The sequence below is a fragment of the Lonchura striata genome, chromosome Z, assembly GCF_050655825.1.
Source record: "Lonchura striata isolate lonStrDom1 chromosome Z, ASM5065582v1, whole genome shotgun sequence".
NCBI classification, from domain to species: Eukaryota; Metazoa; Chordata; class Aves; order Passeriformes; family Estrildidae; genus Lonchura; species Lonchura striata.
In genome coordinates this window covers 70575256-70602567 of record NC_140740.1, presented here as the reverse complement: position 1 = coordinate 70602567, position 27312 = coordinate 70575256, and the positions used below count along the sequence as shown (strand labels likewise).

The following is a 27312-nucleotide window of genomic DNA, read 5'->3' as shown; positions in this document are numbered from 1 at the left end:
ATTTGAGCTGTAAATCCTGGTTACATCAAAGAAAATCTTAGGCAGAGCTGCCTTCCTACTGCATGTCACCATTGGCATGAGGACTAGTGGGAGCTCTGGGACTGAATGTACTGGAAGCACTAGGATGGGGGCAGTGGGCTGGCTGTGCTTTGTAGGACATGCTTACTGACAGGCTGGGAGGGCATTCTCATTGCATGTTCTCAGTGGACACTGGCAGCACTGAGATGGGCTACCCATCTGGGAGTCCTAGTGTAGGAGTACTGGCAGCACTGGGTTGAGAGTACCAGGATCTGGGCCATACTGGGACGGAAGGTGCTGGGGGCAATAGGAGCAGTCAGTGTGTTTTGGGGGTGATTTGGGGGCTGGATGTGCTAGGCCAGGCATTTTGGGGGAGTATTTGTAGTCCATGGTGGATGTTTGTTGGACATGGACTGGTTTGGGGGACTATTTTGCACCCTAAGGGTCATGGGGCAAAGGCTGCCCCACAGAGTGGCTGCCCCACAGAGTTGCTGTCCCCTTCCACGTCTGGGCAGTGGAGGTGAAGGAGGTTTGGGAGTTCAATGTGATGGTGGAGTGGGAATCCCCTTAGGATGACAGCAGCTCCAAGGGCACCCACTACACTGTGCAGAAGGTGATGGGGAAACCCCCACTCACTGCCCCAAAACTGCCTCCCCTCAGAACCCTCAAATGATGCCTGGATCCTCTCCTGGTCATGAGGGGACAGTGTCAGTGTTCCAATTCTGTCCTTGGGGGGAACCCTAGACACGTGTGTCTCCTCCTGGTTGTGGGGAGCCACCCAGACATCTGCATCGCATCCTGGTCCTGGGGGCCCATCTGGGCGTCTGGGTGCTATCCAGAGGCCATCTAGATATCTGAGTCCCCGGGGTCCCTAACTCAGGCCGCGTGTCCGTGTGTGTGCGTGTCCGGGCCAGCTGCTGAAGCACTTGAGTTCCAGACGACCCTCGCTCAGCCGCAGGGCTGGAAGCACCACGGCAGCTGTATCCCTGCCCTCCGCGCTGCACGGGGCAGCCCAAGGGGACGGAGGGGTTCGGTGCCCCAGTGCTGTCCCTGCCAGCCCACGGTGGAATGTAGATGGCGATCAAGGGGAGCAAGGGAATTTTGGAGTTCCTAACCACAGGTTCCCCAATCCAAGGTGGGGTGGGTGATGAACAAGGGGGCCATCAGGGAGGACCTCTTCATCCAGGGGTCCCTGGCCCACCACAGCTGCAAACACGGGGCTGAGCTGGAAGCAGTCCCTTCCAGCCCGGCCTCTTCCATGACTCCGTGACAACCGGCTGCAGGCGTTACCCGGCAACAAGCGCAGCACAAACACACACACGTGCCGCGGGCTCAGGAGGGGAGCAAGAGGAGGAAGGAGGCTGCCAGCTGCCCACGTTCCTAGCTGCAGCTCCCTTCCAGCACGGAGGAAGGACAGGTGCTGTGTTTTCAGGCAGGGCAGCAGCCATGGCCTCAGCCAGCCTGTCACAGCTGCTGGATGAGGCCATCGGGACGCCCGAAGTCAGTGTTAACTTGGAGGCGCTCCGCAAACTGCTGAAGATCATACTGGGACACCTGAGCCTGCTGGGTCTGCAGGACGTGATCCCCGAGGAAGCCGCGCCTGTCCCGGGACAGAGCCAGCCCGCCGCATCCCGCCCCGGCCCGCCGCAGGAGGAAGGCGGGGCCGGCGCCGGGGCTGGAGCGGGGGACACGGGCGAGCAGCCGCCCGAGCAGGATGAGCTGCAGGGCACCAGGAGCGGCTCTCCTGTCACCTCCGTGGCTGCCGACATGGGACAGATGGAGAAAACGGAACCCAAAGAGAGTGGCATCTCCAAGGTAGAGGCTTTCCCACCCCCTGCGTGTTCCCCCCAAGACGGCCCCACCTCTGGGGTCTGTGCCATTATGCAAAGGTTTGCTTGAAGCCCAAGCTCTGAGCAGCATGTTGACTTTCATTGAGGGAAAGGGATGGAGCTTTGGAGAGAAAATCTGGGGCTAAAACACTGCTCCGGGTGCTTTGGGGCCTTCCCATGTTGTGTCTTTTCCTGCTGACCCAGAGTGTGCTATAGGCTCCCAAAGACAGGAGTGGGAGTCTCTGGAGAGCTGCTTCCCTGGGGCTCACCCCTGCCACCTGTCTCTCCCAGGAGGCCCACAAGGAGATGGCTGGGATTAAGGCCATGCAGTCCATCATGGGAGAGGAAATCCAGAGGATCAAGGAGGCACTTGGTCAGGTGAGCTGCCACCATCAGCCTGTCGCAGGTCTGAGACAGCAGTCAGTGACCTCTCTGTGCAGCGGAGGTTCAGCTGCATCTTCACCTGGACATACCAGATGAATGGACAGTGCAACCCACAGTGCCCAACTATCTGGTGGTGCAGATCGTGGTGCAGGCAAAGGTCCTGCAGGTCCCCAGGGACCGTCCCCTGAGGTCTTTCCCCCCCACCCCCTCTCTTAGACCACAGATCTCTGCAAGGATCTCCGTAAGGAGATCAATGAGATGAAGGCCACACAATCTGACATGGGAGAGGGCATCCGGATGATCCAGGAAGCACTTGGCCAGGTGAGCTGCTGCCTCTGGGAGGGAATTGGACTCTCCCCACTTTCCTGCCTCTCAAGACCTTGCCCTGCCACCCCTGCCCTGTGTCCATGGGTGTCACTCAGTGTGAAGGTCACTGGGAGGGAAGAATGGGAAGGGTGTCCTGTGGGGGAAGCATGGAAACTCAGCCTTGCCCATTAGGAGGCCCCAACTCTGCCAGCAAATCAACCTGGTAGTAGAGGTCACTGCCTGCCTCAGCCAAAGGGTTCCTGATGCACTTTGAAGTAAACAGCCCTGAAAAAGGGGAAATGGGTGCTGGGAAGGAAAGAAGGTAAAGATCAATCATTACTTGGCAGCCACAGCCCACCCAGGGTCTCTCTGGCTTGGGCAAATGCTCAGTTGTGGATGCTCCTGGGTCCTGACTGCAGTCCCTCTCCAGGGGAACCTCCAGGATGCTGCCGGCCATCCTACCCCTGCCAAGCCCCACACTTCAGACATGGACAAGCTGGGGCAGAGCCCTGGTACCCAGAGCACCACCCCTGGAATGCAGACAGAAGCCCCCAGTGCCCAAAGTGGCACCACTGGGACACAGCCTTGTTCCCAAGAAGGCATTCCAGCTATGGAGAGCATTATCAGAGACCTATCTGAGCTCCAGGGCCAGATGTCCTCCCTGCAGAACCTGGCCAGAGATCTGCAGGATGAGAAGGAGAAGGTAAGCCCATAGAAGTCCCTAAGGGGCTTCAAGGATGCCAGGGGGAGTTGGCAGAGAGGAGTCAGGCAAAGGAGACCATGGGGTCCATGCCCTGACTCTGCCACTACCACTCTTCCCAGATCAGACAGCTGCAGGATGCCCTTGGAAATCTGGGTGTGGCTGTAGCCAAGTGCGAAGTGGATGGCACCAACGAGATCCCTCCACAGCTGGAGTAAGAGGATGGGCAGAGGATTTTGTATCCTACAGGGCTGCAGGGGAGCTGGGAGGTATGGGGGCTGGCAATCCAGGAGCATCGGGTTTGGGAAGCAAAGCTCACCTCTCAGGTGGCCTTGTGGAGGCTCAGCCTGCCTGTGCCCTCATCTTGTTGGCTAGGTCTGCACTGCAGGAGATTAAGCAAGAGCAGAGGGAGCTGAGAGAGGAGCAGAAGATTACCAATGCCACACTGAAGCAGCTGATCACAGCTGACCAGCTTCAGGAGCGGGTGAGGTTTGGAGGCAGCATTCCAGATGTTGTCTTGAGTGGCAGGCTGCTCCTTGTTGGGTTCCTGGCCACATTCCCTGCCTGGTCAGGGCCATCTGGGCACCAGCTTCTGCTGGCTGCATCCATTCTATCTCAGCATCAATTCCTTCTCCCCTTTCTGCAGCTGAATGAGTTGAGGGCAATGATGGGGACTGTGGGGCAGCAGCAGGGACAGTCACCAGCACCGTGCCCTGAACGCATCACAGACACCAAGCTTGTGAGGAAGCTCCTACACCGCTGTGAAAGGCTCCAGCAGCAGGTGGACTCTCTGATGCCACCTCAGGTGGACACATCACTGCCACAGAAAACCCAGGTGGGCAGGTGGCAACATGGTGAGGGGGAGGCTGTATCAGGACTCTCTGTCTGTGCTCACTGTAATACAGAGCAGCCCCTTGCTAATTCCCAGTTTGGTTCGGATGGGTTGGCAGTATGGCAGGAAATTAAAGCCTTGATACAAATGTCTGGCTGGCACTGAGGGCTCATGGTTCATGGCCAAGTAACCCGGATCTGTCCTTGAGGGTAGCCAGATACCCCTTGAATGACACTATCTTGTCATCTTTCTCCCTGGAGCAGGATGAGGAGCTGCTAAAGAGCATCCAGGCCACTGTTGTGCGGGTGGAAGGGGACTGTGAGCAGCTCAGCTACGTCACAGGGAGCCTCCGGGATGACCATCGCCAGCATCAGAAAGATATTGAGGTTGGTGGCTGGTCCCCACAGGGTCAAAGTATCCCCCAGGCACACCGAGACTGGTCTGATCACACAGAGGTCTGATCCCCTGCCCACCTGCTTGCAAGCCCTTTGTTGGTTCAAATGGCCTTTCCTAAAGAGCAGGGAGCACTGGCTGGCCAGAACACATCTGACCCTGCTGTGGTGTCATGAAATGCTTTCTGTATTGGAAGGCTCTGTTCCGGTCCCTGGAGGGTCTTGAGAAGAAAGCAGACAAGGAGGACTTGCTGCTGCTGGTAAGGTCTTGAGAGGTCCATCTTCAGCCCAAGGGACCTTGGGCAGGGTGGTAAATGCCCTTTTCCCTTTGGGTGCGCAGTGGCAAAACTGGCCTGGATGGGGAAGGGGGAGGGTGTGATTACTTCCAGACTGGCTGCAGATTCCTTGCCAAGTCCCTCTGTCTCCCTCTTTAAGTCCCTTTGACCCCCTGGGGGTGATGGGGTGAGCAGGCCACGCAACCCTGAAAAGGGCACGATGGCCCCACAGGAACATTTCTGCTTCTGTCCCCAACACATGCTGGCCCTGTCTCCACTGCTTTCCTGCCTTTCCTCCTTGCTAGAAAGTGGACAAAGCTGCCCTGGGCAGCAAAGTCAGTTGTGCCCATTTTGATGCGAGCATGGAGCGTCTGGAGGACAGGATGCGGGAGTTGCTGAGACGGGTGTTAGGTCAGGAGCAGCGCTGGCAGGAGGCCCAGCAGCGGTTCAGTGATGCCCTGGACTCCAAGGTGAGGGGTGCCGTATCCTCACAGAACAAAACTCCCTGGGTGCTTTCCAGCCTGAGGCAACCTCCCTCTGAGGTTTCCCCTTCTGCTGGCTTTTCCCTGTGGACTGCCATATTCCATCCTGGAGCAGCTGGCTAAGGGTGTACATCTGTTGACAGCTGGATCGCCTGGAGCTTGGGCCTTTCCAGAAGCAGCTAGAGAATACCTGGGCAAGGAACATTAAAGATCTCAAGGATGAGTTGACGGTAGAGATTGATGATGCTGCTGGAATTAAGCAGTGAGTGCAGTGGGATGGTACTGGCTTTGGCAACAGCACTGGCCTGTTCCTTCCTGTATAGCACCCTGACCCCAGAAGAATGTAGGCAACAAACTGCAGGGATGCTGCAGCTACACCTTCTTCACCCATCAGTATCAGGTTCCCCACATCAAAGGAAGCACACAAATGGACATCTGCAAAACAGAGCTGTCCAAACCAGAACTGGGGTGTGGGTGCAGAGGTTCAAGGATGGAGAACACAGGGTTGTTCACTTGGGCAAGGGTGCAACACATGGTTCCACAGGCCTCAGTCATGACCTGCCCACCTTGGCAAGATGCAAGGGAGTTGTGAGCACTGACAAGGTGATGACACTGGGGAAAGGGCTGGTTTGGATGGCAGTGTGGGTGCCTGCACCCTTTCCCTTATTCCCTCGTATCTCTGCCTGCTCTGGGCAGCTATGGGCCACAGCCACTGTTCAGCAGTTCCAGTGCTGCCAAGGCAAACTTATCTCCTTGTCCCCTTGGGTGGGAAGGCTCAACGTGCCACAGCTTCACCTGCAAACATTGAGGCTCCCTGCAGCAATGTGCCTGGCTCCTGTTGCTGCCTGTGAGCTGCTGGCTGTGTGCACTGCAGCCCTGTCAGGAGCTCACCCAGCCCTTCCTCCCTTAGGCAGCTGCTGGTTCCTTACAAGTGCCTGTCCTGCGACCGGCAGCTCAACATGCAGGTGCCTGGCCCGTGAGTAGCACCCAGCACCGGTATACTGGGGGTCTGTGTGGGTGGGACAGGGGATGGGTGCTGGTGATGCCCTGCTGTCTCAGGCACAAGGGTTAGACTCTGCTGAGGGGTCTGGAGGGTCTGACTCTGCTGAGCCCCCTCTGAAGCCATGCGTTTCAGATGTGGAATGTTCCCTCCAGGAACACCACCCTGAGGGCAGCAGGCAGAGGGATCTGTGGGGTACAAGCCTATGGGTTTTGGTGCTCTGCCCAAGCTGGGGTGGATCATTTGTCCCTTGTCACCCACCCACCGCTCCTGCCCTCCCCAGGCACATTGACACACTGCCGCTCTTACCACCACTGCCTAGCAGCCACACTGTACACCCCTCTACCATCACCACAGAGGAGCAAGCACAACAGCACGGTCACAGGTAACGGGACATGGGGACCCATCACTGGCCTCTGGGATGCTGGGCAGTCCTGTCTTGGCAAGGGAGATCTCTGCCCTGAATGGGGGACAGAGCAGGCCAGGGGGCCTGGTCAGGGCATGGGAGCAGAGTGGGTCACAAAGGGTCCACTTGCCGCAGGTGTCTGGGCTTTTAAAGTCCCTACTGCACTGCTCAAGCCCTGGTCTCAGTGGCACTGAAGCCACATATTGCCAGTTGTATCTGGTCTCAGCCTGATCTCAAGCTTGGTGGGGACTCAACACAGTGGGACAGGCATGGGTTTCCTGCAGCAGCTGCAGGGGAGTCGGCAGGGACATGCGTCAGTAGGGAGCACCCTCTCCCTCTCCCCCATTTCTGGCACAGTGGGATGAAGCCCAGGTACCACAGTGGTGGACAATGAGCATCTCCATGCCCCATCCCTCAGGAAGCTGGTCATTAGCAAGTTCCTCAAGGTGCAGAGCTGCAAGGGTCAGGACACATCCAGTGCGCCACTCAAGGCTGTCCTACACCTCTCTAAAAAGGTAGGGATGGTGAAGGGAGGAATGCCAGGGAGGATCAAGGCTGGGAGAGAGATGCTGAGCATCTGGAAGCCCCCCTACCTCAGTTTCCTCAAGGAGAGATGGGTGGGGAGTGTTGCTAGGGGAATGCTGAATTGAGCCCCACATTGCATCCAGCCATTCTGTCCTTCCCAGCCTGGCGTGACTGAGCTGCTGGGTGTGGATGACCATGTGGATCAGGGCCAGGAGCACAGGCCTGAGGTGGCAAAGAGGGCACAGGACGAGCTGGGTATGGCCTGTCAGGACACCAGGGCTGGGGGGAGAGACCCCTAGCTGTTTTCTGGCGATGGGTGAGCAGGGCTCTATTTGCACACCTGGGCAGGTGCAGGGAGGGTCTGGGGCAGGCTGAGGAGGGGTGGAAGCAGGATGGAGGGATTGACTGGTGGATGGGACAGCTAGTCCCTGGGTGTGTTCAAGATGGAGTGCAGTGTGGAGATGGCCCTGGCCAGTGTGGAAAACAGCCCCTATGTTGGAGGGCAGGGGACAGTACCCTGTCCCTGGGGTTCTCTGGCCATGTAAATGTCTCTGGGCTTCAGGGTGCTTACCTCTGTTCTTCATACCCACCATCAGGCCCCACCACCCTAGCAGAGCACCAGCCAGCTTCTGACCTCAAACACTGATCCCATGCAGCTAGCTGGTAATGGATGCTTAGAGCCCTGCATGAAGAAAAGACTGGGACAGCTGCCTCAAGGGATTTCTTTTCAAGCTAATAAAAAAATGTAACCTGCTGTGTTTGAGATATTCTAAGCAAGACTGATCTCAAAACTAACCGTTTGCTTCAGAGCTGCCACCCTAAAGCTGGACAGGTACCACAGGGAAGGGCAAAGTTTTGGTGGGGACAGGAGCAGCAGAGCTCAGGGTGAAGCCCCAGGCTGGGTGATTGTGGGTATGTGGGGGGTGTCCCTGAGCCAGGTGGAGAGGCTGGGGTTGTCCCAAGCCATGGGCTGTGGAGGTGCAAAAGGTGTAGTCCCTGAGTTGCCTCTCCACCCATGCTGCTGTTGCCCCTGAACTGAGCTCTGGCGAGGCTGCAGCAACGCCACACATCTTGGGGGAACTTGAGATGAGCCCGAGCAGCACTGCTGTCTCTCCCATATCAGACTCAGTGTAGGGTTTAATATCATCATCATCCATGATTTACACTCGGTGAGGAGTGAGCTGGAGCACCTTCTTGTGGCCTGGAAACCGGAGTGCTCCTTCCTGACTGCTCCCAGGACACCGCATTCACGGCATTAATCTGGTCTTTACAGTGGGCTTGGACCTGCTTTGAACTATCAGTGTCCTCCTGCTTCTTGGCATCATTATTTTATGGCCAGTCACATCAGTCACTGCTGGTCAAACGGAAGTGCCAGTATGAAGAAGTTCATTCTTCCCCTGGGCTGGCTGTTGAGGACAGACATGGGAGTGGTGAACTCTGACCCAGCAGAAGTGTTCAGGGGGAGCAGAGGGGCATGGAGCTGGGCAGGTCACCCACCCCTGACCTGCAACACTGCATGTCATCTGCCTCAGAGCTCCCTGACCTCCCTGGGTCCCCAGCCAGTCCCAGAGGTCCCTTCCCTGCTAAGTCCTCAACTCCCCATCCCAGATGTCTTTGTTCTCCCAGATCAGTTTCTCCCTGAATATCCCCACCTCTGCCTGTCCCCATTCCCTGGACAGTCCCACCTGGGGCAGCACTGCAGTGTGGCTCAAAACCACCTTGCCTAAGACACCAGACACAAGTTATGAGTGACACAGTAAATCACTGAGTTCAACCAGTTTATTTAAAGACAAAGTTCAGTTCATAATTTTTTTGTGTAAGTTTTTGTGTGGATGATTTGGGTGAGCAGCAAAGCACAGCTGGCTCACTGTAGCTCCAGGGGGAAATTCCTCCATGTAGGAAATTCAGGTCTAAAGCATGGGTCCATACAGAGTGAATGTTTTACAGAATAAAAGGCAAAAAGTAAAAATTACCCAAAATTCAGATCTCTTTTGCTCAACCCAGCTATCAGCTCTATTCATGCTGCTAAGGCCCTATGATGCACTATAGTGTTTCATCCTATGTTTTAAAAATCTAAATTTTTTAAAATTTAAATTTAAATTTCAAATTTTTAAATTTAAAATTTTTTAGCTTAAATAAACCCTCAGATGTGGCTTTTTGGAGGGGATTTTGGTCAATGAAGGGACTTGGAGGGAGAAACATCCTGCTTTGCTTCATTCTGGGGAGAAAAAATCTCTTATCAGAGAAAGAGAAATTATAAAATGGAAAAAAAATAAATTAAATTATAACATTTTATCCCAATAAACTGGGTAAAAAGAGGAGGAAAGGTTGCTGGAGGGGGGAACTGGGCAAACTGGTGACACCTGAAAAACTTAAGCCTCCCCTTCCCCCAAGCAGCATATAGGCTAATTCTGGAAGGGTTTGGGAATATTTTTGGAGCTGTTTCTTCCCCATGTCCACTGGTAGTGCTGAAAGCAACAAGTCTTATTTTCACTTAAAAGGGGACAGTCTTCTCAAAAACAAGGGGGTTGGGCGTTTATCAACCCTCATCAAAAACAAAGGGGTTGGGGAGCACTTTCTCCTCAAGGCAGCAGCGCGGAGGCCACCATTTCTTTAACAAGTTCCTCCCTAGTTTGGGGGTTTCTTCCCTGTGGGCATTGTTTTGAGGTGGAAAATCCCCATCTCCCACTGTGCTAGCTGCTCCCTTGAGGAGAAGGCCCAAAATAGAGCAAACCAGAGGATACCCAAAACCAGAGGACTAAAAACAAAGACACCCCTCTGGTTTGCACTGGAGCTGTATTTTATGACTTCTGGAGGTAACAAGCTGCTGATTTTAAAATGTGCCTTTTGATCTCCATTTTTATAAGCACCCACCAACACCAACAAATCATTAACAGTTGATTAAAAGTTGAATAGTTGTAAACCCATCCCCAAAATCCACCTCTTTCCACTTACAGTGGACCTCAGTGAGCAGCAGGAGAAGATTAACACCCTGGAGGACCTGCAGTCCTCTCTCAGGTTTGCCCCTCCATGCCTGCTGCACTTGCCTTGGAAGTGCACCACTCGATCTGATCCGGAGGTGTTAGTGGAGGAAGAGCAGCATGGAGAGAAGCAGGAGGCAATGGCTAAAACTCCCCCATGGGAATGCTCATCTTCAAGCCCCAGACCCCCACAAAATCCACCCTGGGCTCCAGTTTTGTGAAAAAAATTTCCACCCTTGTGCAGCAAAAAATACCCCTTCAGCTACTCCCCACAGCCTCTTTCATGGGTTGGTATGAGGTGTGCCTGTCACTCAGGAGGATTTTGAGGTCCAAGAGTCCCTGTGGGAGGGCTACAAGGTGCATCTGCTGCTTCTGCTCAAGGACTGGGGACTGTGCACCCTCCACACCCAACCATCTGCTCTCCCAGCTGCTGACAGGACACTGTTGAGCTGCCCTTGAGTAAAAAGAGGCTGATTTCCTTGCCCCTCCAATCCTGGAGAGCAAGCTGTGGGGACACTGAGTTACACTAAAAGGTGGGGTTTGGTTTGTTTTTTTTTTTTTTTTCCTTTAATGGACTTTCAAATTAAATATTCATAAAGCTTTTCAGATGAAAAGTGGATGGAGGGTTGGAAATTCAACTATTAGAGCAGGATGCTACAAAGAAGTGCTTTGCTTTACACATCACTGGACCTTGTCTTTCAAGGAAAGACCAACCTCACCATGAGCCAAACAGGGAAAAAACTAATAATACAACTGAGCAGGGCTGTTATGTGGGTTTAGCTGTGACCTGTGTTTTGTCAGGACCCTTGTCTAAAATTAGGGTCCTGAAGATAAAACTTGCTGCCTTTACTGGTAGCATCTCCTCTTCCTCAGACTAAGGTGAAGAGTGCAGGTGGATGAGGAGGCAATTCTGGCAGCAAAGGAGTGACGGGAACTGCAAGAGGCAGAGACCTGCCCAGTCCTGTCTGCACTTGCTGATAACAGCACTTTGTTACATGGCTGAACCCTAACAGCAACCTGCTGCTGCTTCAAGATACCAGTTCATTTAGTTTTGTTCCCCTTCTAGTCACTTGTAGGCAGTGAAATGGGGGATGAAATTCTGTCTGTGGCCTCTCTCCCTGCTTACATGCTGGCAGTGAATACAAAGCCCTGAAAAGGCCCAAGCCTGAGTGATTCTGAGAGACATGAAACATGGTTTTAACCCACTTCCCCTAAATTATCTACAAATCCCAAGCAGAAAAGTTTCCGCTTGCAAAACCTTACCATGAGACATCTAGCAGCACCAGAAAAGCCCATTTTCTTCCTCAAGGTAAGTTTTTAAAAATCTTTTAGGGACGTTCTTCCTGTTTAACTGGTCCATGCTTCTACTAACAAAAAGCTGAGAAATTAAAAATACCTCTGTTCTCCCACTGAGAAGCAAAAAAGTGAAATAAGATTGTTAAATTAGATGTTGTAAGGAAAATTAAATGAGCTGTCAGAAGAGTGGAGCTGTTTGTTGTTCGAGTGGAGTGTTTGCTAGGGTGGTGGAAGTGTTTAGACTTGGGAGGTTCATAGTGGATTTTTGGGGGACTCAAGGACAGAGGATGAGCGAAGCTGGCCCCTGGCCCAGCCAGAGCATTGGCCAGAGTGTGAAAGTGGGTGGGGGCAAGGCAAAGACTTCAGTCAGACTATCAGCATCACGGAAAGCCACCTGCCCTCAATGCGTTGGACAGTGTGGTTGTGGGGCAGAGACATAGAGCTGGGCCAGGAGAGAGCCTGCAGCTGCCCCAACCACTGCCCCATAGCCCAAGCCCCATGTTTGGGGCTGAGATCCTTATGGGACACGAATTCCCAAGCCACCCCCAGTGCCCAGTTGGAACCAGGACAAACCTCCATGGCCCAGCAATGACAGTCCCCTACAAAGTCCTGGTGACCCAAAACACAGCAGAGACACTCAAAACACTCCATTCCTGAGGGTGGAGGAGCTGGGGGTGATTCCCAGTGGCCTGCAGTCCAGCCATCCACTGACACCAGGATTCGGGTGTGAGCTGAGACTGGATTCAGGGTCACGGCTGCTGGCAGGGAGAGGGATGTTCATGAGCCTCTATGCATTGGAATATCACCTCCAAAAACTGCACCAGAGCATCAGCTCCAGGCACAGAGCCCAAATGGGGGTTCAGTAAGTCCCTGAAGCCAGACTCACCTATCTGGTATCCCTCTGAGGCTTCCTCCAGAGAGCATTCCAAGATGTCTGGAAATAGAAGATGACCCCGAAGATTTTTAGCTCTGGATCTGGCCCTGAGCCTTCCCCATATCCACCCTGCTGCACAGAGAAGGCATCTGAGGTGGGAGACACAGCCCCCTTCATCTGAGGCATCACCTCTCTCCACAGATAATTAGTGTTCTAATTTGGATGCTAATTAAGCATCAACAGCATTCTGCACCTCCCACCTTCAGTCTTCTATCCCTTAAGGCTAATCAGGAATAAATCTCTGATTTTCTTTTAAATAAATGAGCATCTGCCATGTTTTCACTTTCCAGCCAAATCTGCCTTCCCATTTTTGCTTAATAAATTCCCTTTTTTGCTAATTTTGACCCTCCATGAACCTTTAATTGTATCACTGCCTCTCCAGTATGTTGATTTTTTGAATCCTCAAGCTGTTTCCAGTTCTGACATCAACAGCAGTGATGGATGTACCTTCCTCTCTGTGCACCTCAGGGGGAGTAAACTGGGGTGTTTAATGCCAAGAAATTCCCAAATTTCCTTTCCCCATTGCTAGAGAACCACTGGGACATCTTTACTTCTGTGGGCAAGGCTCCCACTCCTGCAAGATACGATGGAAGATTCCCCCATCATCATGAAATTTTGGATTAATCATCAATCCTCTCTAGCTTCAAAGCAAAAATCCCAGAGGAAAAGAACACAGGGAGAGAAGAAGATCCAAAAAATTGAGGGCTGGGGGCCAAAACTGGTGTTCCTGGTGATGTTTTTTGGCTCCAATAGCTGTTCAAGGTGGTTCAGACATCCTGGAGAGGGAGAAAGATGCTTAGGGCTGCTTTCCTGTGAATAAAAGCCAAAAAGGGGGAACCAGATTCTGAGGCCAAGTTTTATCTCACCCATAGCAGGTCACCATCTGGTTGCTGGCACTTGGCCTGGAGCTCTGCATGGCATTGCAGATCCATCTCAACAGCTTCACCACGTTGCTGTTCCTCCAACCTCCAGCACAGGCGATGGAACTGGGAAAGAAACTGTGATTCCTGGTCACTCAGCACCTGGTGGAACCCTTTCAGTATCACTCGCAGCTTCTGCTTGGCAGCACTGACTCGAGTCTGGGGGATGAAGGAGAAGGAGAAGGATGCTGGAGGGGGAATGAAGCAGTGTCACCCCCATGGTGCACCCAGATGGCAGCACCACCCAGCAGCATCTCCTGTCTTGTCTCCTTTGCTGCCTCAGTCAGCCCAGCACATCGCTTCTCCTCCTGCACAGTTCAAACTCCTTCTGCAGAGAAAGGGGGTTTATACTCCTGGACAAAGGAAGAAAAGAAGGAGAAGGGATATGGCCAGCACAGATGGCCCCATCCTCACCCTCCACTGCACTGAAGCAGATATGTACATTCATATCTATGTTATAATTAATTTCACAGTTATGCTGCATGCACACCCTCACCTTACTCACACAGTTATGTAAACAAACAGTGATACCTGGGCACTACAGGTCTCCCAGATAGGCTGGGATATGTATGCCATCTCTCCAAGGTCCCCTGTAAAAAAGTTGCCACCAGACCTTAAAAAGTTCTGACCATGCTTCCATCCCCTTTCCCCCACTCCTTGCTCCCACAGCCAAGTCCAAACACCCTTTGGGGACCCCCTTTTCCCCTCTGTGCCTGGAAGCATAATAGGAACCCTCCACAGCACAGGTGCCAGGTGAGAGCAGGAGTTTGAAATCTCCAGTATTTAGTTTTGGTCCCAAAACTACCACCCACTATACTGTTTCATACTTAACCCTATGAAATGGCAGCATTTCAGCTTAGTTTTGGTTTCTAGATGTTTGCATTGCTTTTCCCCCCCACCCAGAAAGACAGGGAAAATCCTTGCCTCTGCTCAAAATACATATTCTGGGGGCTGAGTTTGAAGGGAAATTAGTGTCATTCAGGCAGGTGGAGAGTGTCTGAGCCAGGGATCTGCTCCCCTTGTAGCAGCAAGAGGCCTCTTTGAGCAGCACGGCAGGATTGGTGCGATGCTCGGTGTAGGTGGTGCAGACAAGGATTCCATCACTGTGACAGAAGAGAGTGAGGGGTCACTGGTGCCTGTGGCACAGATCCTGCACAGCCACCATCACGTTGGTCAGCTGCCATCTGGGGTGGAAGCCATTGATGCCTTGTGAAGGCTGACCTACAACAGTGGCTAGACAGAGTTAAAGAATAAAGTAGGGATTTATTAAAAGGCCTCAATGGATACACCTTGGGCAGCACAGGAGCCCATCCAGTACTACACCCAAGTTGAACCCAAAATAGTCACAAAATGGATGACCGATCACGAGATCTCCCACGTTTTTAAGTTCTGTTCCATTAGCATATTGGAGTTAATTGTCCAATTATAGCTTTAGGTTTGGAAGTCCCGTCCTTCTTGTTTTCCTCTCTTCAGTCTACCATTGCTTATGCTCTTGGGTCTGAGATTTGGATCGGTTGTCCTTGGTCCCCAGCTATAGAAGGAATTGTTTTGTCCACTTACTCTGTGAAGAGAGTTAATTATCCCTGAATATGAAGCTCAGAACTACACACTAAAGCAGTACAGAATTTGAAAAATATAAAAGCTAAAACCTGGTTATCTCTACTGCACAGTAATGGCACTGCCGGCACAGAGTGCGACCGGCAGCGCCAGCAGAAACTGGGGCCGCAGCTCAGGTACATGAGAGGATCCTGGAAGAAAGCCAAGCAAACAGGGTACGTGGTTTCGCCCTGGAGGTATCTGATGGCGTTTCCCTTGGCCACGGTTGCTTACAGGACGGACTCGGGGCAGCGTGCACCCGAAGAGGCCGGGCCAGGCGCTCCTGGAGGCGGCGGCGGGGCGAGAGCTGGTGCCGGTGTCCCGAGCCTGCCAAGCAGAGGCAGCCCCGGGCGGGACCGACATTCCCACCGTGAACAGCGCCAGCGGCGACGTACGGACAGATGGGAACGCAGGCAGCGGAGGCCTGGGAGGGACGACTTATTTACAAGGCAAATTCTTACCCCTCCGGCTGCACCGGGGGAGGCAGTGAGGCCAGAAGGGGGCTCCAGGAGACAAGGATTAAAGCAAGAATGTGGTAAGAGAGCAGAGTTCCCTGGAGCTCATGTGGATACCAGCTTGGGAGGGTTGAAGTGAAATAAAAACTGGGTGGCCGTGGCGGTGCGGTGTAGGTGGGCCGCCCCTCGGGGCGAGGAGGCGATACCGGAGCCGAGCCCAGCCGTGCCGGTGTCGGAGTCACCAGGAAAGCTGCCCCGAGGGCGCTGCCGGAGGCGCACGGAGCGGGCAGCGCGGCCCGAGCCGCTCCGGCCGCTGCCCGGCCGCCAGCCGCTAGCAGCTGTGCCGGGAGGTGATTGTCGCCCTGACAGGTGTCACCTAAAGGGCTGCACCGATAGCGGGGCGAGATGCGAATGGAACGTACAGAGCAGAATAAAATAAATAAAGAGCCGCAGCAGGGGATGGCCGCTGAGAGCTGCACCGCGGGACGGAACAGGCGCGGTCCCGCGGGGAGTCGCCGCTTACTGCGCTGCTTATCGTGTGGGGACAGCCGAGTGACGACAGCCAGAGCCGGGCAGCCGCTTCCAGAGGCAGGGAAGAGCGAGACGTGCTGCTTTCTAAACAAGTTTAGGCCCCGGGACGTGTCCGCCACTCCGCACCCGAGAACCGGGACCCGTGTATCCCGCTGCCCCTCGCTCACCTGCTCCCTTCTCCCTGGCCCAGCAGACCTTAAAATCTAGCTGATGCATACACACACACACACACACACACACACACACATATACACAAAAGGAAAATTGGGGGTGGTATTTTTTGTTTTTTAATTCATTACCTACATGGTGAGCAGCAACACAAGATTGGTTGCTAATTGAAGCAGCTGGAAGGGGAGCTTCTCATAATAAAACCATTTGTCTCCCTAGGAGTATGGGCAGCACCTAGGATGAAGATGCACAGGTGGCATCTTGCAGAGTCCACCTACTGTGTCCACGTCCTGCATCTCCTGGCAATGACCACCTGAGAGCTACCAGCCAGCTCCTAGCCTCAGCAGGGTTCTCTGGCCTCATCCTGCTCCTCCTCCTCATCCCACTGCACACTTTTTCTCTCTGCCAAAAGCTGTGGGAGAGGAGTCATGCCAGTCTCCAGCATTGTCTTTGTTGTGGCGAGACCCATGGGGCAATCTGTGTCTGGGGGGAGGGAAGAAGGTGGGGGAGTGAGCAGGTGCAGAGCCTTCTGCTACCCTTCCCTTGCACAAGCTCCTCTTCCTCCTGAAATGCCTCTGCCTTCTCCCCAGATAACTAAATTATCCCAAAATGCAACTGAATTCCTCCCAAAATAACTGAATTCCTCCCCCAGTATAGCCTAATATCTGAATTATCCCAAATACCTCTGCATTCTTCCCCAAAGCCCCCATATTTTCATAAAATTCCTCTGAATTCTCCTAAAATATCCAATTTCTACTCAAATACCTCTGAACTTCTCCAGAGCCTCCCACAGAGCATCACTTTCGTGGCAGCAGGAGCTCAGGCTCTTCTCCAGCTCCTTGGTGAGCCCCGAAGGGAGGTGGAGCCTCATTTCACTCAAGCTGAGAAAAGAAATTACAGGGAAAGGTTTTATGTGATGGATGTAGCAGCCAAGCACCTCTCCACAGCTGGAGTGATAGGGATATGAAGCAACCAGTCGCCACATACCGGCTTATTATGCTCCAAACATCCTAAAAGGAAAAAGGGAGAAAAAAGGGAATTCAAGACCCCATAGGCAGCACTTTGGGACAGCTTTCAGGTAAGAACAGCACTCATCAGGGGTAAGCACCTGGCCTCTAGCTGCCCGATGAGTCTGTGAAGCTGTGCAACCCCCCCGGCCACCGGCAGTGATTTTTCGGCACGGGTAGCTAGAAGGTGTGGTCCAGCTCAGCCAGCAGCCCCAGCACGGTGCGCTCCGGCTCTGCCAGCAGCCGCTCAAACTCAGCCTCATATGCGGCGCCGCTCGGCTTCACTCCTCTCCCGGAGGAGACAAGAAATGTATATGCAACCCCCAGACCTGAATTTTCCCTTCTGAGTTAAAGGACAAAAGTGCTTCCGCTGTATCCAGGGAGGCTGTAACAATAGGGCAGGGCTGGGGATGCAGCGGATTAGCGACTGCAGTGTAATTACCTACTTTACCCCACCGTTCTCCTTTTCCCTCCCCTGTTGCCATTCTCCTCTATATTCTGTCCAAAACCAATCCAGGCTCTGAGAAGCAGGGGGGGAGTGTTAATTCCATGTTAACAAGTGTCCCTCTATTGCTCAGCCTGGGATGAAAATGAGCAGCACCATGACATTGATTTAAAGTGCGGATAATAAGCAGCTGCACTTGGAGGTGGTGCTTGCCAAACCTTCCCAGGATCTGCACCAACCACTCCAACTGGATTAGAGTTTTGCAGGGTGCCAGGATGCCTCTTGGATATGATCCCACGTGTTTCTTCAAGAGGGGCTTGTGGAAAAATAAATACCCAAAGACTCATTCAGACTGCTGAAGAACAGAAGGGACCCCCTGTACCAGGTAGTCCTGGTGTCTCTTCTCTTCACTCACTCTCCAGTCCAGAAATTCTGATTCTGCCAACACCTTCCTTAGGGATTGCAGGTGAGACAGGATTTTCTCCTGAATGCACACAAAAAAAACCAAAAACCAAACAAAAAAAAAAAAAAAAAAAAAAAAAACACGAAAAAAACCCAATAAAAAAAACACAAAACAAAACAAAACAAAAAACCAATAACAAACAAAAAAAATAACCCACAACTGAAGCAATCAGCTTGTTTGTATAATCCTGCCTTAAAAATCTTACATTTTTGGGGGACAATAGCAAATAATTCCCCTAAAAATGCCCCTCCACTGCCTTCCATGGAAAGCAGGGATCAACTCACTTTATGTTTTTCCCACAACTACAAGCAGGCACTGGAGCTTTGCTTTCCCACAAAGAAATTATGATATTTTCACTTTGTGCTTCTTTTTCACAGGGAGTGAGAGAGGGAAGGCCTGATTCATCATAGGAAAGTGATCTCACCTCACAGGTCTCATCCAGTCCTCCAAAAGTCTTTATGACCACAGCTTGTGGTGGCTCACCCATTGCCTCCTGAGGGGTTTTTGTCTCTTCAACAGCAAGAGATGAAGCTCTGGCCAGTGTTGGCACCAGGGTTTTGTGCAGCTGTCGTGGCCATGCTGCTCTCCTGGCGAGGAGAAAGGAGTGCTGGGGGTTGGCATGCCACAGGTTGAAACTGCCTGTCCTTGAACCACCCCTGGGTGTTCCTGGTCTCAGTTCCCGACACAAGCTGTGCCCGCTGGAAAAGCAAATGTCATCACCCACAAGTAGTCTTTGAACAAATTTTATATCCACAAGTGTAAAAAATGCATATTTTATTATTGGCTTTTCACAAATATTAAATTGAATACTATATGTATTATGTTATATTGATCAGACATGCTCTATTTACATTTCAATAGTATGGTAAATGTAGTTTTGTCATTAAAACAGAAACTACGTATGTGAGTCTTTTTTTTTGTTAAAGAATGAGATACTCACTTTGAGATAACAGTCACAGAACACCTAAATCTTCTAGAGAGGAGGAATTTATGGTCTCTTATCAGAAGAAACTAATTTCTTCAGGCCTTGCTCAGACTCGAAGACACCATGGGGATTAAAAGAAACAGTTGACAAATAGCAGAAGTTGTTGTTTTAAATAGAATGCATGCATAACCAGGAAGTATGTATGAATATGATTTTGCAGTGTATGGTTTTTAAGTGTTATTCTTTTGTTCACAAAGCATGTTTTTCATGACTTAGTGTTGGAGAGCATCCAGATGTCTGTAATTCTTTGCTTTTTATTGTCTTGTAATTGTCCTAACTCTAAATTTTATTACTCTAATTGTATTACTATTTTATAACCATTTTATTTTATTAAAGGTTTAAAATTTTAAAAACCAAGTGATTGGCATTTCTCACAATAAGGTTGTCTTATTTCCAGGCATTGCTGTCACATTCCTCACCTGGAAGCTGCTCCCAGCTTTGCCTTGTTCACCTCAGTCATGTGTAAGGGGCCAGAGTCAGATTTTGGGAACTAAGGGGGCAAATTTTAACCAATTTCACCCTTGTGGTGCCATGTAAAAATGAGGCTTTTTGCAGTGCTTTAATTTTCTTCCCTTCCCTCCCCAGTGCCTGTGTTGAGATGGGAAATGGCCCTGAAATGGGGGGAAAAGGCGCAATCAGATGGTGCAGGTGTCCAAGCACGTCATGGCCCCATCTGCAGGCAAGAGATTGGAGGGCTCCTCCCTTCTTGGCTGATAAAAGCTGGCAGAGGCTGAGACAGGACTGAGCTTTGGCTGAGCCTGTGCCAGAGAGAGAAAGAAAAAATTCCCAAGAGGAAAAACGCAGTGGAGAAGCAGCCAGTGGAATAAAACCATCTGGAGGAAACTCAAAACAGCACCAGCGACAGCAAAGAAAACACCAAGAAGGTTTGAATAAGGGAGAAAATCCCAGTGCTGATAGGGGGGTTACATCACCCTGATGTCTGGGGTGGGGGAGGAAAGGGGATTTTGAGCCCCATCCCACAAACTCAAGAGGGGAAGTGATTTACCCAAAGATCTCAGGATCTTTGTTTTGGATTTAAAGGTATTTTGCAATGGAGGGTCATGATGATTATTTAGTTCTCTTCTACCTGTAACAATCCAGCCAGGGAATTTCAGTGAGAAACAGCATGGCTCCTGATTTTATCTCAATTTGGGTGATTTTATCACCTTTTTCTCAATTTTACTCATTACCCTGCTGCGTTAATCCCCTTATCTGCAGATTTGCTGAGGAAAACACATAGAAAAGAAGCAACCTGCTTGTTTTCAACTGTCACAGCATGGTTTATTCAATAATTTTGGGGCTTTATTATTCATGCCCGGGGCCCTTTAGCGTGGGCAATCCCTTGTTTGTGTGCAAAACCCCACACTGACTTCTAGAGGATGAATTTGAGGTCTTTGGTGCCAGCTCTTATCTCTCCCATACACATTTTCTCCAAGGTCAATAGCTAACTTCTTCCCCTCTCACAAGATTTCTCTGGATGTGAGAAGTATGTGGCTTATCTCAATTTTAGGGACTTTCCTAACTCAAATAAATTTTGTCAGATTTGATTGATGAATGGTGGAGGCAGAGATGGACTTAAGATGGATAGATTCAGCCTTCAGCCAGCAAGCGGATAGGAGATTTGGGAGTATAAAAATATGTACAATGGAGATGGGTTCATCCCAATGTGCTTCTCATGTTCCCTTCATAGTCATTAGGGAATTAATTTATTTAACCCATCTCCGAGGGTGTTCCCATAAATCAATCAAGCTCTGTTGCAACTGTTCAAGAAAAAATAATTATATTTTCTTGAAGTACTTTGATTAAATGTGGTGGTTAAACACATTTTTGACACAGAAAGGGGCAGAAGCTGAGATGTGACTGTTTGAAGGAAAATAATTAGATTTTATCCTTTCTTTGCTTGTTCTGTGCCTCCAGGCAGGAAGAAAGGACTCTCTCTGAGGGTGCAATGACTTTCTTCCTCAAACCACGACCATGCACATGGGACCTTGCCCTGGACTACCACACCGCCAAACAGTTTGAAGGTAATCAGAGGTGGCTAGAAAGGAACAAAATACCCATTCCTTGTGTCCTCTGGCCTGAGATGTCCAATGGGGTTGGAGATCTCCAGCTCTAACTTCTGTCTTCCTAGGGATTCTGTCTCCAACCTCCATCTTTTTGCTCTTCCATCTCCAGCCTCAACTGGATATATATCCTCCATCTTCAACTTCCACTTCTTCACACTTTTATCTCCAGACTCACCTTTCCTGTCCTTCTCTCTTTGGAAAGTCACCAGTGAAGGCATTTTGGGGGTCTGTTTTCTCTAGGCTTAAATTTGGCTTCTAATTCATTCTCTGTTTTGCTTTTCAGTGGACGTAACCCTAGATCCAGCCACAGTGGGTCCAGAGGTGATCCTCTCGGAGGACCTCAAAGAAGCCACCTGGGGTAGACCTCGATGCCAGTGGCCTGAGGGTCCAGGCCGTTTTGACACAGACCCATGCATGCTGGGCAGCGAGGGCTTCACCTCGGGCCGTCACTACTGGGAAGTGGAGGCCAATGGGCGCTTCTGGGCTGTAGGGGTGGCCCGTGAGTCAGTCCGGAGGAAAGGCCGAGTCCTATTCAAGCCCAACACTGAAATTTGGGGCTTGCAGAAGTATGATGAGCTCTGCGTTGCCCTCACAGCTCCATCCAACACCTCTGTCCCACTCCTCAATGGGGAGATTGGGGTCTACCTGGACTACGAGGTGGGACAGGTGTCTTTTTATGCTGTCAGCAGCCGCCAACGCATCTTCACTTTTCCTGTGGCCTCCTTCAGTGGGGAGAGGGTCTTCCCCTACTTTTGTGTGCTCCTCTCAACCATTAAACTGTCCCCCAAGGGCTGATGCCCTGGGAGGATTCTCCCAAAAGCTGGTTGCATCATGGTGGCTGGAAATGCTGGTTGATGTTCCTCAACTCTTATTTTCCAAGTCTCTGAGTCATTTCTGTCTCAGTTCATGGTCCTACCTCCACCTTAGATGTCTGCTTTGGGTTATGCCCAGGGGGTTTTGGATCTGAGCTCAGCACAGCTCATCTCAAGTTGTTAAATACATGCAAAGCTCGTTAACAGGAGCTGAGCTTCCCTGAGCTTGTTTTGAGCTAAAAACTTCTTTTTTTTCTTCCAAATACAGCTTCCTCTGAAGGTTCCTTTTGCTGACTTCAGTGCCTATGATTGTCTGGGCTTCCAGCACAAATTACAAATCTTAATTTTTGCAAGTTTTTTATTAATACCAGAAGCTATATCTCATATTAAAACTGATTTTATATCACAAGGTTGTGCTCACACCCACTGCCCCTACTCTTTTCCTCTACTGTTCCCCATGCTTGAGATGTATTTCCAAGTACTTAGCATATAAATATGTTCAGGATAGAATAAATTTCTTTTTCTCTAAGAAGTAGAAAGCATCTGCATTTGGCCCATCATCAAGTTGCCCCAAACCCAAAAAGAGTCCCAAGGGCTGCCCTGCCCCCCCCACCCTGCCCCCCCTGGATCCTCAAGAACTATCTCATGTGGATCCCCAAAGGCTGCCTTGTGCCAGAAACATCTTGGTGGCCCCTGGAAACCCCAATAACTCCTTGCCCAGGGATTTCAAAATATTTTTGAGATTTTCTTTCATGTCCCTATGGTGCACCAGATATCTGGGCATGAGAAGGCCTCCCTGCAGCACCCAAAGAGCTTACACAGAGGTTTGGAGGTCGTCTCAACCTGTTGCCCTTGCCTGAGCTCTGCAGCTCATGTTTATTACAAATCCAGCTTCTCTCAGTGCTGCACTGGGAGGAGCTGAGCCCATTGTCATCCAGATAAGCACAGAGCCCACTACCATGGATCCGAAACCTGGAAGTACAGAGGACATAACCAATTTCAGATGGAGCAGCAAGAAAAAGGAGAAAAGTCACACATAGGCTTCCCTCAGCTTCAGTTCTCAGGCATCCTCATGGGCACCAACATGACAAAATATCTATACATATTCCTTTTATAGGAATAGAACTAATTCAATATCAATATGCCAACACTGACACTGATCTATTTCTAATATGAAACCCAAAGATTTGCAAGATAAAAAAAAAAAACTTAAAATAAAAAATCCAAACTTAGGATTTTCTCACCAAATGCACCACTCCCATCTTTTAGGTCAAAGGGGAAAACAAAGACCAGTTCCAGATGCAATGTTGCCCTTCCCAAACATTGTCCCACTGCTACCTCTGGATATACCTCAAGTACAAGAAGAAATGCACATTCTGCAGCTGAGGAAACACCAAATAACAACATAATAGTGAAAAACATGGACTCACAGGTGAGATAGAGGTGAGCCGTTCACCCATTGCCATGGCTGCTCCTCATCCTCCCGCAAAAGGCCAATCCAATGCTCTGAGATGCCTTTGTATCTCATGATAAAGCTCTGAAAAAGAGGAAAAGGAAAGAGTTTTACCTTCTTGCAATCAAAAACCCCAATTTTATCAGTTGCTCATGCTGCTTTAGGGCTTCTTTGGGGCTTGAATATTTCAATCTGCTACCAGAAAGTGCCATCTATAAACAGGGGTTTATTCCTTCAATTCTTGCAGCAGCTGGCTTTGGTGAGGAATTTGAAGACACCTGTGATGACATACTCTTTTCCCTGAATTCTCACCCCAAACTTTTAAAAAAGATCCTGTAAGAGCAGTCAAATAAACCAAAAGGTTTCAAATACACTGCTTTTTGGGTTTTTTCCGCAAGCAGAGCAGGTCCTCATTTCTCCTTACCAAGTCCTCCATGCTGTCCAGCATGGCCAAGGAAGCATCAAGTGCTGAGCAGTTGTCCTGGCTGGATGTCCAGTTCCCCTCAACCTCAGAAAAATAGTAGCATTTTCCTCTGTACCTGATCCAGTCAAAAGGACACTGAAAGCAGGGCTGGGGATGAGGCTGAAAAGCTTGCACTGTCATTAAAAATAGAACAATGTTAACAAGCAGCACTGTCTCCTTGCCTCTCTGGCATGGAGAGATCATCCCATGGCTTGCAAAAATCTTACATCTGCCTCAACTATTAGCAAAGAGAAAAATTAAGATACCAGGAGAGATCCTGTGCGAAAATAAGCTCAGATCATGGCCCAGCTTGTGATGTTGATCAAGAAATACAGGTGCTGCACCTTCTGAGGAGGAAACAGGGTGGTAGACTTAAAAAAACCACATTTTAAAGAGGAGTTTCAGAGTATCCCTATCCCTAAACATGCCCTTGGATGTTGCTCTCTGACATTAATGCAAAAGTAGTGAAAATGACAGGAAAAAAGTCCTCTTATTCCTGCAGACTTCTTGACTTGGTGGGACTCATGCAAACATCTCCCCTTCTCTGAAAACAATACTTCTGTGTGACTGTGCTCCTGAAATGGCTCTTCCTGTTGATTTTCTAAGGGTTTCTAGATGACATCAGCTCCCACACCATGGGGACGAGTTTGGTCTTCTGTAGAAAGACTGCTCTGAAACATCCTTCTCCCAGAGAGAACAGCAGCTTGTGCGGGCTTTGTCTTCCCCAGGAACATGGAAATAAATCTGTCACAAATGCAACAACCTAAAATACCTCTGAGACATTACCTGTGAGATTAAAACCTTGACATTCACCTGCAAAAGTGATGGCTGTGATGAACAGAGCTGTGAAAAGCACTGCCAGCATCACCTGGCAGGTGACACGTGCCTCCGGCTTCATCTCCATGCTGTGACCTGCAGGAGGACAGAGGTTCAGTGCCTCTGCAAGGGCTCCCAGGGCAGCAACACGCTACAGGTCATGCCAAGATGATCAAGGGTTGGCCTTGTGCCAATGCCAGTGGACATGGTGTCATTTTGGGTGAGAAATACCAAATAGCCTTCTTCACATGGAACAAAATTATTTTTTTATTTATGGGAGCTCTTTGGGGAACAGTTTCCTCCCCAGCTCCAGATGCAAACTCATGAAATGTACCATAATTAAATTTTGCTTTAATTTCTGGGAATTACCTCATTATTAAAGTTCAGTGAAATTCTTTTCTTCACCTAAACTAAGACACTTTGGGTCATGGTGTCTCCATTTCTGTATCTTATGATCCAGAATATGCACTTCACCATGAGCAAAGAAAATTCTGTTTCCTAGGGGTTTTTATACAAAAATCTTAATGTTTTCATCTAGTAGGACTTCCCCCATTTTTTGTTTAAGATTTTCCTTTTTTTGTTCCCATCATATTAATTAAATTTCATGAAGAAAACCCTCCCTTGCCCTCTTCTTCCTGGAAAAATATTAGAAAGTAAGTCAGAAGCCACATATGCCAAATATTAAAAAAAGAAAAAAGTTATATTAAAAAGTGCAAAAATCAACAGATGAAAAATCAACAAAAAATTTGAATATCTGTGGGGGAAAAATATGCCTAGAAGAATCAGTTACTCAAGAGCCTCAGGAAAGGTTAGTGCTAAATTAGAGTAACTCATCATGGTCTGTTTAGAACAAAAACACTATCTGCTGAGTGAGAAAAATTTTCCCTCAAGGGAAGTGCCAGAAAAATCTTTTTCCCTCCTACAACCTTACTTCAGCTGGGTTTTGTTCTCAAATTACAGAAGTATCAAAATAAAACCCAAACCCAGTGATTCTACAGTTCATTGACTTACAGTTACCTGCCCGCTTGTTCCTTTCCATGCCCAAAACTCCGGAATAAATTCTCATTTCCTCCATTTTTTGGGTTCCACCTTTAAAGGTGCTCTTGCCTCACCTGCCAAGCAAAGTTCCATCTATCAGAGGTTGTCACAAAGGCTTTCCATGCTCAATCAAAATTTTCTGACCATTTAAAATTTTCTCCCTGCACCATATTTAAACTTTTCTCCCCAGCTGAAGTTTTCCTTCACAATTAAAGTCTTGTCCCTCCAATTAAAATTTCTCCCCACATTTAGTTTTATCTGCCTAATTATACTTTCCTCAACTCAGTTAAAATTTTCTCCCTGTAAGTCAAGCTTTTTCCCCACAATCAAACTTCCACCCCCAAATTAGTTTTCTCCACCAATTAAAATCTTCCCCTATAAAGTCTCATCAGGTAACATTTTCTAATTTTTTGCTGTAATCAAAATTTTCTCCCTGCAAACTTTTCTCCTGATTAAAGTTTTTCCCCCAATTAATACCTTCTCTCCTCAATTAATATTTTCTTTTCAGTTAATATTTTCTCTCCAAAATTAAGGCTTTCTCCTCTAAATTAAGGTTTTCTCCCCCCATTTAAAATAATCTCCCTCTATTAAAATCCCCTCATTTAAAATTTTCTCTTGCAATTAAAAACTTCTTCCTGCAATTGAAATTCTCTCTTCCAGTCAAAATTTAGGACTACCTCCTCTCAGCCCCCAGACCCATCCCAGACCCAGTCACCTGTGTCTGCTCTGTGGGAACAAGCCCAATGCTGAGGCACAACCTGCTCCTGTGAAGAGAAACAAAGTATTAAAAAAAAAAAAAAGTTGTTTTGGCTTATTTTATTGCTTTCTCAGGGATTTTCCTGTGCCTCCTTAAGGGCAATGAAGAAGGGGCTGCCTGCCCAGGGCCACCTGTCCACCCACTGTACCAGAAGTTCCCCTCCAGCTCACCCACTTCATCTTCCTTTCCCATATTTCCGGAATTTTTTCTCAGCTAGGGAGATGGATTGTCCAAGTAAGCTTTTTTCAAGTGTGCAATTGGAGGAAACACTGCTGGAGATCACTCTGTTCCAGAATGTCATGGCACCTCACAACAGCCTTCAGGGATTCTACAAAGGAGAAGTACAGCTCCCTTCAGCCCATTTTATAAGTTTTTTTTACTATAAGAATATTAAAAAATAAGTGTTCTTGTAATTAAGCTACCCAGCTGCAGGGTTTTACCCTAAAATATAATTTATTTTATGGTTTTTAGGGGTTTTTTAGGGGTAATCACTGGTCACACACCACTGGAGCAGCTGCCTTGCAGAGGGCAGGAAGGCTGGCTGATAGCAGCTCACCACAAAAACTTTCTGTGACAAAGAAAAGGCTTCAGGGGGAAAGGAAACTAAAAATAAACATGAGATAATAAAAGTATAAAAATAAAAATTACATAAGCATAAGTTTAAAATAAAAGTATTTTTTCCATGACCTAAAAATTTTAAAGTAATTTCAAAAGAAAATAACGCAGATCTTTTCCTATTGGGGCCTTTGGGTTTATCCTCTTACTTACCCTATTTCTGGCTCCCGGTATGTATTGTGGCAAATTTCTGCTTTTGCTTGCTTTTTTGGATGTCTGAAGAAAAAGCATCATTTTTACCTCTGCCAAAATGTGTTGCTTTGGGAAATTGTAGCACTGACTAAAACCTGGTATTAACACCAAAAAACCCTAAGAAAAGGGAGGGGAAAAGATCATTGTAGGCTGGAAATTGGTGGTTGTTC

The 27312-nt window shown here is 49.4% G+C and overlaps 3 protein-coding genes across 48 annotated transcripts in view; 2 read left to right on the top strand and 1 right to left on the bottom strand.

The window, feature by feature from the left end:
- The first annotated feature begins 1323 nt into the window (after positions 1-1323).
- LOC110471228 (glutamine-rich protein 2) lies at positions 1324-7903 on the top strand. 9 transcript variants are annotated; one of them, XM_085567402.1, is made up of 16 exons: positions 1324-1833; positions 2139-2225; positions 2448-2552; positions 2968-3240; positions 3360-3451; positions 3613-3721; positions 3884-4072; positions 4330-4455; positions 4659-4721; positions 5042-5206; positions 5362-5480; positions 6129-6194; positions 6502-6603; positions 7043-7139; positions 7311-7404; positions 7746-7903. In XM_085567402.1, exons 1-16 carry the CDS (start codon positions 1465-1467, stop codon positions 7793-7795), a joined length of 2106 nt encoding a protein of 701 aa, XP_085423528.1. In that variant the 5' UTR covers positions 1324-1464; the 3' UTR covers positions 7796-7903. The 9 variants fall into 9 exon arrangements, 7 of the variants coding, with proteins under 7 accessions (XP_085423528.1, XP_085423530.1, XP_085423532.1 ...); XM_085567404.1 differs by having other exon boundaries at positions 7311-7465; XM_085567403.1 differs by having other exon boundaries at positions 1325-1833; positions 4333-4455.
- A 1007-nt stretch (positions 7904-8910) lies between these two features.
- The window catches only part of LOC110471252 (C-type lectin domain family 2 member D), a 36301-nt gene continuing 17899 nt past the window's right edge, over positions 8911-27312 (bottom strand). For 3 of the 38 annotated variants that reach the window (XM_085567416.1, XM_085567415.1, XM_085567413.1), the window contains 6 exons: positions 26294-26342; positions 25558-25652; positions 24538-24636; positions 23686-23858; positions 23239-23345; positions 17830-18643 (listed from right to left, as the gene is read on the bottom strand). In XM_085567416.1, the coding sequence (XP_085423542.1) occupies positions 18226-18643; positions 23239-23345; positions 23686-23858; positions 24538-24636; positions 25558-25615 (855 nt within the window). In that variant the 5' untranslated portion in view covers positions 25616-25652; positions 26294-26342 and the 3' untranslated portion in view covers positions 17830-18225. Of the gene's footprint in view, positions 18644-23238; positions 23346-23685; positions 23859-24537; positions 24637-25557; positions 25653-26293; positions 26343-26505; positions 26664-27103; positions 27244-27312 lie in introns of those variants that run through there. The other 35 variants (XM_085567414.1, XM_085567411.1, XR_014951503.1 and 32 more) reach the window with 34 other exon arrangements.
- Positions 19674-23634, top strand: LOC110471254 (butyrophilin subfamily 1 member A1). Its single transcript, XM_021531719.4, has 3 exons — positions 19674-19814; positions 20848-20954; positions 21280-23634. Exons 2-3 carry the CDS (start codon positions 20879-20881, stop codon positions 21789-21791), a joined length of 588 nt encoding a protein of 195 aa, XP_021387394.1. The 5' UTR covers positions 19674-19814; positions 20848-20878; the 3' UTR covers positions 21792-23634.

Excerpts from the sequence above, each read along its gene's own strand:
- LOC110471254 (XM_021531719.4), top strand. The coding sequence starts at position 20,879 with ATGACTTTCTTCCTCAAACCACGACCATGCACATGGGACCTTGCCCTG. Across the intron at positions 20,955-21,279 it reads CACCGCCAAACAGTTTGAAG|TGGACGTAACCCTAGATCCA; the intron begins GTAATCAGAGGT and ends TTTGCTTTTCAG.
- LOC110471228 (XM_085567402.1), top strand. The coding sequence starts at position 1,465 with ATGGCCTCAGCCAGCCTGTCACAGCTGCTGGATGAGGCCATCGGGACG. Across the intron at positions 4,722-5,041 it reads AGGAGGACTTGCTGCTGCTG|AAAGTGGACAAAGCTGCCCT; the intron begins GTAAGGTCTTGA and ends CCTCCTTGCTAG. Across the intron at positions 5,207-5,361 it reads GTGATGCCCTGGACTCCAAG|CTGGATCGCCTGGAGCTTGG; the intron begins GTGAGGGGTGCC and ends ATCTGTTGACAG.